The sequence below is a fragment of the Bombina bombina genome, chromosome 4 (genome assembly GCF_027579735.1).
Source record: "Bombina bombina isolate aBomBom1 chromosome 4, aBomBom1.pri, whole genome shotgun sequence".
NCBI lineage: Eukaryota > Metazoa > Chordata > Amphibia > Anura > Bombinatoridae > Bombina > Bombina bombina.
The window spans coordinates 458,184,814-458,202,116 of record NC_069502.1 but is presented as its reverse complement, the minus strand read 5'-3'; the positions used below and the strand labels follow the sequence as shown (position 1 = coordinate 458,202,116).

General features: G+C 40.2%; 1 protein-coding gene across 1 annotated transcript in view; it reads left to right on the top strand.

The window, feature by feature from the left end:
- ABCC5 (ATP binding cassette subfamily C member 5) overlaps positions 1-17,303 on the top strand; it is a 259,944-nt gene that overhangs the window by 195,671 nt on the left and 46,970 nt on the right. The window contains exons 24-27 of the mRNA XM_053710320.1: positions 9,941-10,030; positions 10,142-10,331; positions 10,568-10,727; positions 12,940-13,018. Of these exons, the coding sequence (XP_053566295.1) occupies positions 9,941-10,030; positions 10,142-10,331; positions 10,568-10,727; positions 12,940-13,018 (519 nt within the window). The remainder of the gene's footprint in view (positions 1-9,940; positions 10,031-10,141; positions 10,332-10,567; positions 10,728-12,939; positions 13,019-17,303) is intronic.

Below are 17,303 nucleotides of genomic sequence, written 5' to 3'. Positions count from 1 at the left end.
TCTCCGCATCCTTCTTTCATCTTCTCCTCTGATTTTCTGGGGGTGATGTGGAGACCCACCTTTGTTCGAGTGACTTTGTCCTTGAGGTATCCCCTTGTTCTTGGTCGTAGTGTGGCCATTGTGCCTAGGGCTCTAGTGACCTTATTTCGGTCTTTGCTTCCTTAGCTCCTTGGAGCGTTGGACTCTGGCAAGGGGTGGTCTTGTCTTCTGGTCGGGACTTGCGAGTTTTTCTCATCCATTTTACTTTGGACATTGTATGGTATCTCCCAGGGGTCTGGTTATATATCAGATGGGGGATTTTAGTTTCCAGGTTCTTGTTTATTTGGGGGCTCGGACCTCTTGGGGGGCTCGGACCTCTCCTCTCTTCAGGTCAGGGCATTGGAGATTTGTTCTCTCAGTTCAGCCTATGGCTGTGTCCTGGGGGCAGGTCCTTCCGGCCCGTTTGCCGGCCCCCTTTTGTCTGGGGGGGGGGCTTATATCCTTTCGGAAGTGTGGTTCCTATCTTAGGGCTTCTCCTGGCTTCAGGAGGTTAGGACAGACAGGTTATACTATTTCAGAGAGATATACGCTCTATGGGTTGTTCTGTCCATTTGGAGAGTTGCTGGGTCCATCTTGAGTCTATGTTGGGTCTATGTTGGGCCTTTAGCTAGATCTCTAGGTCTACGGCCTTGTCGACGGTCTTGATATGGTATTTACCCAAGCACTATAGTAATGGATGTGCCATTTTTTTCCGCTCATTGTTTGAGCCTGGGGTGTTTATGGCCCCCTGGTTTCAGACCTGCCTATGCTTGGGCTGGCCCGGCTGGAAGTAGGTTCTGAGATCCGTTGTTCTCTCGGATCTTGGGGGCGCATTGGTCCTCATTGAGGTTCTGGGCTCTCATTTTATGTTGAGACCTATGTGTAGGTCTGGCGGTTTCAGTTGCCTTGAGTGTGCCTTCTGTAGTGGAGGTTTAGCACTCTACATTTTGGTAGCCGCTTCTGTGTCATCCTGAGGATGGCTGCATGTTCTGGACTCGGGTGTTTACCTTTGTCTTGGTCTGTTACATGTCATTTTGCCCGCATTCCTCAGGGTTCTGAGTGCAGATGATGTTTGGTCTCCGTTTTCAGTTGTTCCTAGGTGCTGGTTGACTTGCTGCCTGGCAAGTGAAGGGTTGCTCTTTGTAACCAGCTACAGTTGTTTGCGCCTTGATCAAGTGCTTGCTAGCTGTTCCAATCCTTGCAGGATGTTAGGAGAACTTTTTCTCTGTTCTGCTACCAGTTCTAAATCTTGTGGGTTCTATTTGGAATGGGTGTTGCCTCCCCTTGTTGTCAGGACCCATTTAGGTCTTGCGAGTTTGGTTCTTCCTTGCCTTATTCCTTTGGGAGTTTCGGCAGGGGTTCCCTTCGCTAATAAAGGGTGTGTGGTGGGGGACCGACTGTTGGGTGACGGTGTCTCCCGGAGGACTGTTGGCTCAGTTGTGTCTGATGTTGCGGTCTTTAGCTAAGCTTCCGGGCTATCTGCTGGTCAGTGTCCTTGGGGCCTTTTCCCTTTTTGTTTTCTCTGCTTCAGACGAAGCAGGGTTTTTTGTTGGGTAGTGATTTCAGGCCTGGTGCCCTCAGAATGGGCCGCCTAATGTACCCTACCGTTTTGGCATTCAGTGTCCTCTATAGCTTGGGTATTGTTTTCCCAAAAGTAATGAATGAAGCTGTGGACTGTTTCCATTTAAGAAGAAAAACATAAATTATGTTTACCTGATAATTTCTTTTCTTCCGATGGAAAGAGTCCACAGCTCCCCACCCGTCTTTTTTCATGTGGGGCGTCTTTGTTGTTTGTTCTTTTGGCACCTTTTCACCCAGATATTTCTTCTACTGTTCCTTGTTCCTCGCCAGAATGACTGGGGGATGAGGAAAGTGGGAGGAGTATTTAAGCCTTTGGCTGGGGTGTCTATGCCTCCTCCTGGTGGTCAGGTTTCTTATTTCCAAAAAGTAATGAATGTAGCTGTGTACTCTTTCCATCGGAAGAAAAGAAAATTTTTAGGTAAGCATATTTTATATACTGTTGCTCAAATTATATAATAAACATGTATGTGTTAAGAGAAGTCACAAAAATTGGCATGTTGCCTTTGAGAGAGGACATACCCCTTTAAATGATGGATATAAAAGACCAGCAACTATCTACATCCTGTCATCTTGATAAAGGCATCGTTTAGATGCTGAAACGCGTAGATAAGTGGCGGATGTGAAAAACCCATACAGACAGCTGACTTGAAGCTGGTCTGCAACTGCCAGGTGATACCTGAAATAACAGAACGCGCTTTCTCCCATCTTAAAGACCCGGTAAATCCGGGTGAACACAGAGTAGAGAAGTTGACGGATATAAAAACCATCACAGACAGCGGATTGGAAGCTGGTCTTCAACAATCTGTTAATATCTTGTGACCAAGAACGTTCACTCCTTTATACATACTACTCTGTAAATCTGAGTGAAGAATTGTTTTACTTCCAGCACTTTTTTCAAATAGAAGATCAGCACAGAGATTGGCTACCCAAGAGCCACGTGACCCCACAGACGGAGTAACGGCTGGAGAACGCCGGTTACGATACACACAGAGCTACCCTGATACAGTAAGAACTTAGGGTGATAACATCAAGGATATAAGGTACTGTAATTTGATATATACGAAGAGTGCAACAGTAATACACTAAAAGGAACCTGACACAATTTCATTTGGATATAACCCAAGTGGATACAAAGTTTGCAACAATTAACATTTTAACGTTTACAGCTGCAGGAATATTCCGTTTAGACTATTTTTTATTAGTTGTGGCCACAACTTTTGCACATATATTTAAATGTAGGATCTATAATATGCTCACTATATATATATTTATTACATTTTACAATTCTATCCTTTGTTCATATATTTTACTTATTGGAAGGTACAATATTATATATATATATATATATATATATATATATATATATATTCTTATATTTACTCATTGGAAGGTACTATTATATACATATTGTGTGAAGAACCAATTGCGTAAACCCCTTATAGGTTTTATTTTTATACCCCTTAGCCTGTTCGTTTACGGGCGCCACTCTCTATGTATTGATTTTTGCTTTATCTTAAATTTAGCGTGTGTGAGAGGATCACGCTTTTTTAGAATGTGCCAAAAGGATTCCAGGCTAGTGAGGTCTAGAGACTTAGTTTGAGATGGTTTGAGCTTTGTGACATGGTGCATTATCCTGCTGGAAGTAGCCATTAGAAAATGGGTACACTATAGTCATAAAGGGATAGACATGGTCAGCAACAATACTCAGGTAGGCCATGACGTTTAAACGATGCTCAATTGGTACTAAGGGACCCAAAGTCTGCCAAGAAAATATCCCCCACACCATAACACCACCAGCCTGAACCGTTGATAAAAGGCAGGATGGATCCATGTTTTCATGTTTATGCCAAATTCTGACCCTACCATCTGAATGTTGCAGCTAAAATCAAGACTCATCAGACCAGGCAACATTTTTCCATTCTTCTATTGTTCAATTTTAGTGAGCCTGTGCGAATTGTAGCCTCAATTTCCTGTTCTTAGCTGACATGAGTGGCAACCGGTGTGGTCTTCTGCTGTAGCACATCTGCTTCAAGGTTCGACGTGTTGTGCTGTCAGAGATGGTATTCTGCATACCTTGATTGTAACAAGTGGTTATTTGAGTTACTGTTGCCTTTCTATCATCTCGAACCAGTCTACTCATTCTCCTTTGACCTCTGGTATCAACAAGACATTTTCGTCCACACAACTGCCGCTCACTGGATATTTTCTCTTTTTCAGACCATTCTCTGTAAACCTTTGAGATGGTTGTGCGTGAAATACCAGTAGATCAGCAGTTTTTGAAATACTCAGACCAGCCCGTCGGGCACCAACAACCGTGCCACATTCAAAGTCACTTAAATCCTCTTTCTTCCCCATTCTGATTCTCGGTTTCAACTTCAGCAAGTCGTCTTCACCACGTCTAGATGCCTAAATGCATTAAGTTGCTGACATGTGACTGGCAGATTAGCAATTTGTGTTACCAAGCAATTGAACAGGTGTAACTAATAAAGTGGCCGGTGAGTGTATATTGTGCCAAAAAAACATCAGAAATATGTATTTATGAATAAATAGAACGTATTCTGCTATGTGAAGAACATTGGAATGTGAAATATTAATATTTCTTTCATACAGGTTTTGAGAGACCACCATCCATTACTCATGGAAATTACCTTTCCTACCATTTTTGGAGAAGTCAAAGATTCCCAAACCTCAAGACCTCTATATAAACCCCTCTCATCCCACACATACCTTAGTCTAGCACACACAGCCAAGCATAAGTGAGGTAAGGGGTTTTAAAATCTATGCCTCCTCCAAGTGGTAGGGAAGGTAATTCCCGTGAGTAGTGGACTCTCACCACCATGAAATAATTTAATTTATCAGGTAAGCATAATTTATGTTTTTCCATGTCTGGTTAGCGCACTTGAGAATATGAGATCAGGTTTGCACATGAGAAGGGTGTTTAGTCCCCCCCCCACTTTGTGTTTCATTGACGAGGAAGAGGCAAAGACACCACAGCCAAAGCTATAAGTATCCCTCCCACTTCGCATACTCCCCCAGTCATTCTTTGCCTCTGTAACTTGGAGGTTTGGCGAAGATGTTTTTTGCCAACGCTGAGGCTTCCTTTTGGGAGATAAGTGCTTCAAGCGGTAGTGCCTTCAGTTTAGGTCTACCTGCCTTTTGCCCTCCCTGTTCATTTTGTGTCCTTTCTGGCTTGGGTATTGAATTCCCAACAGTAATGAATGAATTAGTGGACTCTCCATGCCATTGGAAAGAAAACAAACTGTATGCTTACCTGATAAATTATTTTCTTTCCTGGTATGGAGAGTCCACAAACCCGCCCTTTGTTTTTGAAGGCAGCAATTTTTCCTAATCTTCAGGCACCTCTATACCCCTGGTGTTTCTTCTACTTTTCCTTATTACCTTGGCTGAATGACTGGGGGAGTATGGGAAGTGGGAGGGATACTTATAGCTTTAGCTAGGATATCTTTGCCGCCTCATGGTGGCCAGGTGTTGAATTCCCAACAGTAGGGAATTAATTTGGGGACTCTACATGCCAGGAAAGAAAATAATTTATCAGGTAAGCATAAATGTAGTTTTTGCGTTCATCGGTTTAGTGCATGAGCGAAAACTTGTTACTTTCAATCTGTAATATGAGCGCTACCTGAGTCATGCAAAAAGCTTACTTCTAGCTGATTTAGTATGGGTGCTTTAAAGTGAAAGTCAATCCTTGCGTTTATTGAAACAAATAAAGGGGACTTTCATTCATGAAGTATAAGATACTTCATGTACAAAGCTCCTTTATTTGTTTCAATTGATCGCCGTACTTGGCTGCTACGGCAGCCCACGGCTAAAAAAATATTTTTGCTAAGAGGTGACGTTTTCACCTCTTAGCCAATAGCCGTGCGGTAAAACGCTAGGATTGACTTTCACTTTAAATACCGTTCCGCTGATAATCTAGCTCTTTATGGGGAATTAATTGATCTTGGCTTACCTGCTGAAGCAGGTGCGAAAATTTTTAGTATAACAGAATTCTGTCTTAAACATCTGTGCATTCAATCCGTTTTGAGATAAAAATGCCCAGTAGCAACCCATTTTTTTCTCTTCTTGCACAGTGTTCATGTATTTGAACTGCTTTCACTGTGGGACAACACTGTTTTTCTGCATTTATTTCATATAGATGTTGAGAGTCCACGACCTGTTATGTATGGGATATACATTACTATGAGGAGGAGGCAAAGTTTCCCAAACCTCCAAAAGCCTATAAACCCCTCCCACCTCACTCATACCTTTAGTTTTAAACGTTGCCTCCTTCGGAGGTGGTTGAAGCATGATGTGCTTGATTTCTTGAGTGAAAGGCTCTTCAGAGCATATTAAAGCCCAGTTCCTTTCATAGTACAGAGCTTGTCAGAGGGAAGTGATTGGAGTTCTGGCTCATGTCACAATGTTTTCTCTTCATGGAAAATACTTCATAGGCTGTCTGTAAATTCGGTTGCAGGGACTTGTCTTCTGCCTCTCTTTACAGATAGATATTATACTCCAATTTCATTACCTCTGCTGATATGTGTAAGTACTGGTTTGGCTGTCTGTTACTAAGTGGACAAGTGTCTATGGGTAAGTATGTTTATATGTTTTAAATAAACACTCACAGCTATGTTTATGAGCACTTTTAAGATGTTTAAAAGATTAACTATATATGTGTATGTATGGCCTTGGGACAGATACTGTGACGTGAGTCACCAAGATCTGAGGGCCTGTTATGGAACATTCTTTGGGCAGGGCTACATGGGCTTAAGGATACCCAGAGACTGCATGGAAATGTGGAATTGTATATGCTGGACATCCCATGTACTTTCATAACTCTGTCTTAAGTCCACGTCACCCTGTATCCATAAATACAGGCTGGGTACAGGGTATGAGGGCCTCTTGTTGGAACAATTTTGACTCTATAAACCAAGTGGGCATAAAGGACTTAATAGTTAATAAGAGCTGTTTTTATATTTTGTAATAAGATGTATTTTATTTAGGTTTCAGATCTGATTGTGTCCCAGGAGTCTGTCTGGGTAAACTGATTATGTTAACTAGACTGCCTAAAATCCGATTGTCTGAGTAAACTTTCTTCCCCAGTTAATTAATTTGATATGTTAATCTGTTTTACCTGGGAATAGACAATTGTTAGAGGTTTCATGTATTGTTCATATGTTTGATTTACTGTTTTAATTCCCTCTGTAACCTGAAGCTCTGCAACTCTAGAATGCCAGGGTGTATAAATGTGTGCTGCTTTTAAATAAAGTGTTGCCTCAGTTCTGTTCACCTCTAACTTTAGACTGCAGTCAAAGGGAGATATCAGGAGCTATTGCTCTGAATAAAGGAATGTCCAGGACAAGGGAAGTGTTCTGACGGAGGTACTCATTCGGGGTACCAGGCGGTCAACACTTATACTACTTGTCAAAGCTAGCGCTCAATAGTACACACACTTAAAATGTATTTGAAACGTGCGCCAAACTTAATGCAGCCTTTAAAAAAAAATGGCGCGTTTATTTCAGACCAATTCTAGATATGAAAACTCTAAACAAATTTGTAAGAATTCCAAATGGAATCTATCAGGTCTATTCTGCCTTTTGTTCAACAAGGTCACTTTATGTCCACAATAGATTAACAGGATGCTTACCTTCACATCCCAATTCACCTAGAACGTTACCAGCTTCTGCGGTTTTCTTTTCTAGAAAAGCATTGAGTTTGTTGCTCTTCCGTTTGGTCTAGCTACAGCTCGAAGAATATTTACCAAGGTCCTCAGTGCCCTTTTATCTGTAATCAGAGCTCAGGGTATTGCAGTATTTCCTTACCTGGACAATATCTTGGTACTAGCTCAATCTTCTCATTTAGCAGAATCTCGCATGAAACAACTATTGTTTTTTCAAAGACATGGTTGGAGGATCAATTTACCAGAGAGTTCCTTGATTCCTCTGATAAAGCTCTCCTTTTAGTTTTCCAGATAGATTCAGTGTCCTTGACTCTTTCTGACAGAAAAGAGACAAATAAAATTGATATCGGCTTGTCTGAACAGAGATGAACCATGAAATATGTTTTCCAAACTTTATGATAAATTTTCCTAGAAACAGGCTTGCAGGCCTAAATCATGAGAGAAAATTATTTTTAAATTTGTGTTCAATATCCCTTCAACCTAGTATTGATAGTTTTACAGGTTCCTCCTTTTGACATTAAACTACTTTCATGGGAGCCGATTTATCATCGGTCTGTCCGTCATGATCCGCTCAGCGGATCATGTCCGACAGACATCGATGAATGCAGACAGCGTTTATCATTGCACAAGCAGTTCTTGTGAACTGCTTGTGCAATGCCGCCCCCTGCGGATTCACAGCCAATCGGCTGCTAGCAGGGGTGTCAATCAGCCCGATCGTATGAGATCAGCGGATTGATGTCCGCAGCCTCAGAGCAGGCAGACCAGTTAAGGAGCAGCGGTCTTGAGATCGCTGCTTCATAACTGCTGTTTCCGGCGAGCGTGAAGGCTCGTGTGGGAACTGGCTTCAGGGGCCGTTCGACCCTTGATAAATCGGGCCCCATTGAAAGTGTTTCTTTTGGCAATCTCTTCTGCTGGAAGAGTTTCTGAATTGTCTGCTCACTCTTGTGAGTCTCCTTATCTGATTTTTCATTAAGATAAAGCTGTTTTGCAGTCTACATTTAAATTTTTACCTAAAGTTTTTACCTCACACAACATTAATAGGAAAATAGTCGTTCCCTCCTTATGTCCTAATCCAAAAAATGCTTCTGAAACGTCTTTGGATGTTGTTAGAGTATTGAAATATTATGTTGATGCTACTAAGGATTTCAGACAGACTTCTAGTCTGTCTATTTTTTTTTAATTTTCTTTCTGGCCCTAAGAAAGGCCAGAAGGCCTCTGCTATTTCTTAAACCTCTTGGTTGAATCTTTTAATTTACAAAGCTTATTCGGAGTCGGGTCAACCTCCGCCACAGAGAATTACAGCTCATTCTACTAGTTTGGTTGCCACATCTTGGACTTTCAAGAATGAGGCATCAGTTGATCAAATTTGCAAAGCGGCCACTAGGTCTTCTCTTTTTTTTTTTACTACATTTTTATGTTTTTGCTTCATCAGAAGCAGCCTCTGGTAGAAAGATCCTTCAGGCAGTTATCTCAGTTTGATAATTATGTGTATATATATATATATATATATATATATATATATATATATTAGTTTGTCATTAAATACATTTATTTTTGGGTGGTTATGGATTTAATTTCTTAGCGAAAAAGCTGTTTTTATTTTAATCCCTCCTTTTATGGTTACTCGTGGACTTCCACATCTTGGGTATTATATCCCATGCTTAACAGCTCAAGGACTCTCACCACCTATATGAAAGATAACATAATTTATATCATGCCTGATTAAAAAAAAAAATTTTTTATCACATTTTCTTTTCCTGCTCCTCATTTCTGGCTTTTACTCATTCTAAACACCTCACCACTTGGATATACGTCAAACTAAGGTATGAGTAAGGTGGGAGGGGTTTCATAGGTTTTTGAGGTTTGGGAAACTTTGACTCTTCCTGGTAGGAATGTATATCCCATACGTAACAACTCGTGGACACTTGCCACCATGAAAGAAATTGATTTACCGGGTAAGATATAAATTATGTTTTTTTCTGTCTTCTGGATCAGAATCCGTGAGTAAGCGCTCAATTGTTTGGCAATTCCATTCGCCTCTCTCAATGCCGTGCTGTGCTGTGTCTTCACTGCCTCTGCAGCACCGCTCCGTCTCTCCTCTTCAGCGCTCCCCACGGGAGCTGTAGCTAAAACAAAGGTTCCGGTCCGACTGGTGCAGAAAGGGATATGTACAGGGAACTTCACCTTTTTCCCTCAAGAGAACAATAATTAGATCAGCTGAATCCCCGCACACATAAGAGTTATGTAGATAGGGTGAATGTAAATAACGTACCGCCAGTCCAATGGCTTAAAAAACGCGTTTGACCTTGTTACCTTGCTGGCGTGTATGCCTTTTACGTGTATTTCTAAATAAAGGAGCTTTTTATTTTTAAGCCATTGGACTGGCGGTACGTTATTTACATTCACCCTATCTACATAACCCTTATGTGTGCGGGGATTCAGCTGATCTAATAATTTTTCTGTCTTCTGGAACTGACTTTTAGATGATATTTGTTCAGCTTGATGAGTCTGGAGGTCTGACAGACCGTTTCTGGACTTATATAAGGACTCTAATTTATACAGTTCTTAAAAGGTTTACATATTATATTTTGCATCTAAGAAAAAGGATGTTAGATGTGGATAATACAAGGGATTTAAATCCTTTTTCTTTGCAATGTTTAGCTCACAGGACTGTTTCAGTTTACCGTTAGGCTGGCATCTGAGACCGAAGCCCGTTTTACATCAGTAGAACGTATCAGTCATTACATAAAGGTAAGATTCTATATTGACTGTATAAAGAACGCTCTGTTCTAGTTTTTGTTTAGATTTCTTTTCAAAGATTTCGCCATTTTTATTCTCATTTTATTTTGTTTTTCTCTTAAGACTCTGGCTCTCGAGGCTCCTGCTCGAATTAAGAACAAAGCTCCCCCAGCAGACTGGCCTCAGGAAGGTGAAATTCGCTTTGAAAGTGCAGAAATGAGATATAGAGAGAATCTGCCATTGGTCCTAAAGAAAGTGTCATTCACCATAAAACCAAAGGAGAAGATTGGAATTGTTGGTAGGACTGGATCAGGTGAGGATGCATGTGCTCTTCTACGCTGTACATGTGTTGCACATCCATTAATTCAATCTAGTGACAAAGTTGAAAGCTGCTTATTACCTTTAGTGAGCATTCTTGTAAGAAACCAGTTTCTAAAATATACTGTACATTTGATAATATAGTATAACTCTTGTTTTCTTGTATTTTGATGTATACGTCGTCTAGTGATTGCAAAATGTGTTCTATAATACACTGATGTTTCTTCTTAGGAAAGACCTCCCTCGGTATTGCACTTTTCCGTTTGGTGGAGCTTTCTGGAGGCTGTATAAAAATTGATGGTGTAAAAATCAGCGACATTGGCCTAGCAGATTTAAGGAGCAAGCTTTCCATCATCCCTCAGGAGCCTGTCTTGTTTATTGGCACTGTACGGTGAGTACATGATAACCAGTAGCTGTATTGTTCTTGTGTGTTTAATTGAGCCTAAAGGACTTTAAAAAGTCATTATATACCAAAACAAATATGGGCTAAATAAAGCTTTTGATGTAGACCTAATTTGTAATTAACATACATTAACTATTTTGCTTATGAAGCTGCTAAAATGAGGAAGAAAGGTGCAGTGCTTTCACTGCATAAGTATATGTATGTAATACACACTAGTTAGAGAGCTAGGGTTTTTACCTCACTCCCTAACTAGTGTGCTATTTTTGTAATGTGGATGGGCAGTGTTATATGCAAATGTCTGAAAAGCTGCAGATATACACACAAAGGAGCTAAACTCACTTAGCATATTTTCCCCTCTGAGCTCCGTTGTAACTCTGCTGGAATGTCACTAACCCTTCCCCCCCCTCTATTACCACATCATTTAAAGGGACACCGAACCCACATTTTTTTTCTTTTGTGATTCAGATAGAGCATGCAATTTTAAGCAACTTTCTAATTTACTCCTATTATCAGTTTTTCTTTGTTCTCTTGCTATCTTTATTTGAAAAAGAAGGCATCTACGCTAAGGAGCCAGCCAATTTTTGGTTCAGGACCATGGACAGCACTTGTTTATTGTTGGGTGAATTTATCCACCAATCAGCAAGAACAACCCAGGTTGTTCACCAAAAATGGGCCGGCATCTAAACTTACATTCTTGTTTTTCAAATAAACATACCAAGAGAATGAAGAAAATTTGATAATAGGAGTAAATTAGAAAGTTGCTTAAAATTGCTCTATCTAAATCACAAAAGAAAAAATTTGGGTTCAGTGTCCCTTTAATTAGGTTGTGCAGACAAAGGAGGGGAACCTCTCACACACTGCTCTGTGTAACAATCTCCTTAAAGGATCACATTACACAGAGCAAGTATGTGAGAAGTTCCCCTCTGGTGTCTGCACAATCTAATTAAATGCCGTAACAAAGGAGGGGAAGGTTAAGTGATATTCCAGCAGTTATAACAGAGCACAGAAGGGAAAATAAGCTGAGTGAGTTTAGCTGCTTTGTCTGTGTATCTGCAGCTTTTCTGACATTTGCATATAACACTGCCGATCCACATTACACAGATCGCTCCAGCATGACGGCTGGCCGTAAGAACACTAGTTGGGGAATGAGGTAAAAACCCTAGCTCTCTAACTAGTGTGTATTACTTAGGTATACTTATGCAGTGAAAGCACTGCAAGTTTCTTCCTCATTTTAGCAGCTTTACAAGCAAAATAGCTAATGTATGTTAATTACAAACTTTGTCAAATGTTTTAGTTAATTAGCCCATATTTGTTTTGGTATATAATGTCCCTTTAAATGGGACCAGTACTGTTAATTAAGATTGTGAACACACAATATTATAATCAGAGTTGACAAATTTGCTCAAACTTTGCAAGTTGAGTCAGATATTTATGTGGTGAATTAAACTCTTGATTGCTTTAGACACAGGCAATCAACAGGTTAAATCCCTGCTATATAGTTTATACCACACCAGTGCTTGAATTCTAATTTTAGAGCTACTATAGACTTGTTTAGCCCTGTCAAAACTATTATAAGCTAATAAATTTTATTTTTCTTAAGGGCAGCCTTTGCAAGTTAAAGGGACACAAAATTAAACGTTTATGATTTAGACAGAGCATGTTTTTTTAAAGAGACTTTTTAAATTTATGTCCATTATCAAATTGTACAGTCTTTTTATATGCACACTTTCTGAGGCACCAGCTACTACTGTACATGTGCAAGACCTCCCAGTATACATATGAGTCTGTGAGTAGCTGATGGCTGATGACAAGCAAACTGAAGTATATTTTGAAATTTGTCATAAAAAAAATATTCTGCTCATTTAAAGGTATATGAAACCCCCAAAAAATATTTTGTGATTCAAACAGAGCATACAATTTTAAATTTTTTTTTTTTTTTTTACAATTTCCTTCTATTATCAAATTTGCTAAAATTGATAATAGAAGTAAATTAGAGCGTGCAATTTTAAACAACTTTCTATCTAAATCATGAAAAAAAATTTGGGGTTCCATATCCCTTTAAAATTCAGATTATTTGCTATTGCATTGTTTTTTTATTATACAATTCTACTCCTTTAAGATACCAGCCCAATGTCACAGTCATGTTCTTCTCCATATATCCAGATTTACTAATTGTGATGTTTTAAATCCTTTTGTGTAGATCCAACCTTGATCCCTTTAATCAGTTCAGTGAAGAACAAATCTGGGATGCCCTTGAGAGAACACACATGAAAGAATGTGTAAGTTTCAACTTTTTTTATAATATAGTAAAACAATGACATTTGTCATGTCAACTTCTGGTTGTGGCCTGCATACTTTTTTTTGTTAATGTCTATTTAGTTACAATTTTCTTTCATACAGGTGGTGAGAGTCCATGATTCTTAACTCTTGGGAATTACTCTTCTCTACCACTAAGAGGAAGAAAGATTCCCAAACCCCAAGAGCTCTATAAAACTCCTCACACATACATCAGTCTTTACTTTTCCTCCACTGGAGGTGGTTGAAGAATGAAGATGTGCATTTGATTCTTCGGAGAGAGGGGTTTTCAGTCTATGTTGAGGCCTGGTTTCCCTCACAGTGCAGTGCTTGTCAGAGGGATGTATATGGGGTATGGTTTATGATTATTTTTTCATCTCATGGGAAATTTTTTCATAAACTCTCTCTATTTAGTTGCAGGGACTTGTCTTTTGACTCCCTTTTATGTATCTACAATATACTTCTATTCCATAACCTTTGCTGATATGTTGTGATAAGTTGTGATTTTGGCGGTGTTTTGCTTGAATGCTAGTGAACAAGTGTCTATTGGCAAGTATCTTTTTATTAACATTTAGACTCCCCTATAGTTATGTTATGATCACTTTTTAAGTGTCTATGTTTGCTAATATATATGGCACTGGGACAGATCCTTTTCACTATTGCCTTTGCTGATTTTCACGTGTCGGCTTTTTTGGCACCATTAGTTTTTTGCACATTTGGGTTGTGCAGGTCTGGTTTAGACTTGTTGGGTTAGCACACATCCCTTTAGTCTTCTATAGTTTTCCCTGCGTTGGTTTACGCACGGTTATGCGCATGTCGTTTTTTGTATTTAATGTTTATTCCTTCTGTTTAGTTTTGCAGTTCGTCTTAGCGCACATTGTACCTGTGATTTTTTTATTTTTTTTAAAAAAGCTTTTTTTTTTTTAGGCGTTTTTTAGTGTGTATTGCATTGCTGTGCCATATGTTAAAATGATTATTAGGTGTGCTTATTGTAAAAGAGCTGAAGTGCCTTCTCCAGCTCATGTATGTGACTCATGTTTGGTCTGATTGCATTTACAAATCTAATCTAATGCAGTTTCTCTGGGTGCTAACGCACCTACCGTTTGTTCATTACAGGATAATGCTGACGTAGTGCCTCCTGCCATTAAAACATTAAGGCTGCAGTTTCTGAAGTGTTGGCTGCTCTCCCGTCTTCAAACAAACTTAAAAGGTCAGTTCCGATTTTACCTTCTACAAGTGCTATGTGCCCTGAGACCAGGGATATCGTTTTGTCTTCAGATGGTGAAGTTTTCACTGGGGATGAGGATTCCTCATCTGATGTTTAACCTGATATTTCCTCTTTGTTGTTTAAACTTGAACTTAAAATTTGTTCTCTTTTAAAGGAGGGGTTAAAGATTCTAAAGTTTTATAAGCCTTCATTTAAATTCAGTTTCTCCTACATTGGTGTGTCCGGTCCATGGCTTCATCCTTACTTGTGGGATATTCTCATTCCCTACAGGAAATGGCAAAGAGAGCACAACAGCAGAGCTGTCCATATAGCTCCCCCTCTAGCTCCGCCCCCCAGTCATTCTCTTTGCCGCTCTGTACAAGTAGCATCTCTACGGGGATGGTAAAGAGTATGTGGTGTTAGTTGTAGTTTTTTATTTCTTCTATCAAGAGTTTGTTATTTTAAAATAGTGCCGGTTTGTACTATTTACTCTGCAACAGAAAATGAAGAAGATTTCTGTTCATGAGGAATATGATTTTAGCACCAGTAACTAAAATCGTTTGCTGTTCCCACGTAGGATTGTTGAACCAGAGAACTTTCAAGGGGGAACAGTTTGCAGGCTTATCTGCTTCAGGTATGATCAGTCACTATTCTAACAAGACCAAGAAATGCTAGAAGACTGTCAGTTATCCCTTAGGGGATAGGTAAGCCATTTTCTTAGACTCAGTAACAGAATTAAGGCTTATAACTAGGGCTCTATGCTGGTTGACACTATTGCGGGCTAAGTCGTTTGCTTTTTATCATGTTTAAATGGCTTCAAGTGTTTTTTCAAACTTTAAAACACTTTTTGGGTATGCTAGTTGCACCTGGCAGCCGTTTAGACACCTATTTTGGTCAGAAAGGCCCCTTCACTCTGGATGACAGTGGGAGGAGGCCTCATTTTCGCGCCTCAGTTGCGCAGTTGACTTTCAGCAGAAGGTTCATGCAGCTTCACGTGGGAAGTCAAGAGGCTTAGAAAAGGACTTATAAGAGGTTTATTCGTTTTTTGATAACCCATAAGGAAGGTAAAAGCTGCGGTGGAGACTGTGGCAGGGGACTGTAGTGTATTAACCGGTTGATTGCTGTTATCAGCTCCGGTTTGGGCATTTAAGGGTCAATTGTTATAAAACTTGGTGTGCAATACTTTCATAGCTTTAAGACACTACGGTGAAAATTTCAGAAAAATTGGATATTGCTTTGTTGTTTTTCTGACGTTTCAGTAATAAAGTGGGCTCCTTTATTTTTTAAAGAGACAGTAACGTTTTTGTCTAAAATTATTTTTTTGCATTAAAAAAGCTGCCTAGGTTTGTCTAACATGTCTGTGCCTTCAGATAGCCTATGTTCTGTGTGCATGGAGGATAAGGTGGTTCCACCATTAAATGTTTGTGCAATTTGTTCCATAGGGTCCAAACAAATAAAGGACAGTACTGTCACATTTAAAAATGTTGCCCAAGATGATTCTTCAAATGAAGGTAGTGGGGATAGTTCATCATCCTCTCCTTCTGTGTCAACGCCAGCTTTGCCCGCGCCAGCGATACCTAGTACATCTGACGCGTCTATGGCTGTTACTATGCAGCAATTAGCGGCAGTAATGAATAATTCTTTAGAAGCATTTTTATCCAAGATGCCTGTTTATCCTAGAAAGCGTGATTGCTCAGTTTTATATACAGAGGATGAGCAAGCAGACGCAGGGGATAATTCATCTGTGGTACCCTCACATCAATCTGAGTTGGCGGTGAAGGAGGGCCTGTCTGAGGGAGAAATTTCTGACACAGGAAAGGTTTCTCAGCAGGCAGAGACTGATACCATTGCATTTAAATTTAATCTAGAACACCTCCGCGCCCTACTTAAGGAGGTGCTAACTACTCTGGATGATTGTGATCCTTTGGTGATTCCAGAAAAATTGTGCAAAATGGACAAATTTTTAGAAGTTCCAGTGCAGTCTGAGGCGTTTCCGATACCCAAGAGGGTGGCGGATATAGTGACTAAGGAGTGGGAGAAGCCAGGTGTACCATTTGTTCCCCCTCCTATATTTAAGAAAATGTTCCCCATTGTTGACCTAAGAAGGGACGCATGGCAGACGGTCCCTAAGGTAGAGGGGGCAGTTTCTACATTAGCTAAGCGCACAACTATACCAATAGAGGACAGTTGCGCTTTCCAAGATCCTATGGATAAAAAACTAGAAGGTTTACTTAAGAAAATATTTGTTCAGCAAGGTTACCTTCTGCAACCAATTTCGTGCATTATTCCTGTCACCATGGCGGCGTCTTTTTGGTTCGATGAACTAGAAAATTCGCTTCAGAAAGAGACTCCTTATGAGGAGGTCATGGACAGAATTCATGCACTGAAGTTGGCTAATTCCTTTATTTTAGATGCCGCTTTTCAATTAGCGAAATTAGCGGCGAAGAATTCAGGTTTTGCAATAGTGGCGCGCAGATCGCTTTGGCTAAAATCTTGGTCGGCGGACGTATCGTCCAAAAATAAATTACTTAATATTTCTTTCAAGGGTAAGACCCTATTCGGGCCAGAATTGAAAGAGATTATTTCAGACATCACTGGGGGAAAGGGCCACACCCTTCCACAGGATAGACCTTTTATAGCAAAAAATAAGTCTAATTTTCGTTCCTTTTGCAATTTCAGGAACGGACCGGCTTCTAGCTCTACAGCCTCTAGACAAGAGGGTAACACATCCCAGTCCAAACCAGCATGGAAACCATTGCATGAACAAGGGAAAGCAGGCCAAGAAGCCTGCTGCTCCAACCAAGTCAGCATGAAACGATAGCCCCCGATCCGGGACGGGTGGGGGGCAGACTCTCTCTCTTTGCTCAGGCTTGGACAAGAGATGTTCCAGACCCCTGGGCTTTAGAGATTGTCTCTCAGGGGTATCTCCTAGAATTCAAGGACCTTCCACCAAAGGGAAGGTTTCATCTTTCTCGCTTATCTTCAGACCAAACAAAGAAACAGGCATTCTTACATTGCGTAGAAGACCTTATCAAAATGGGAGTGATTCACCCAGTTCCAAA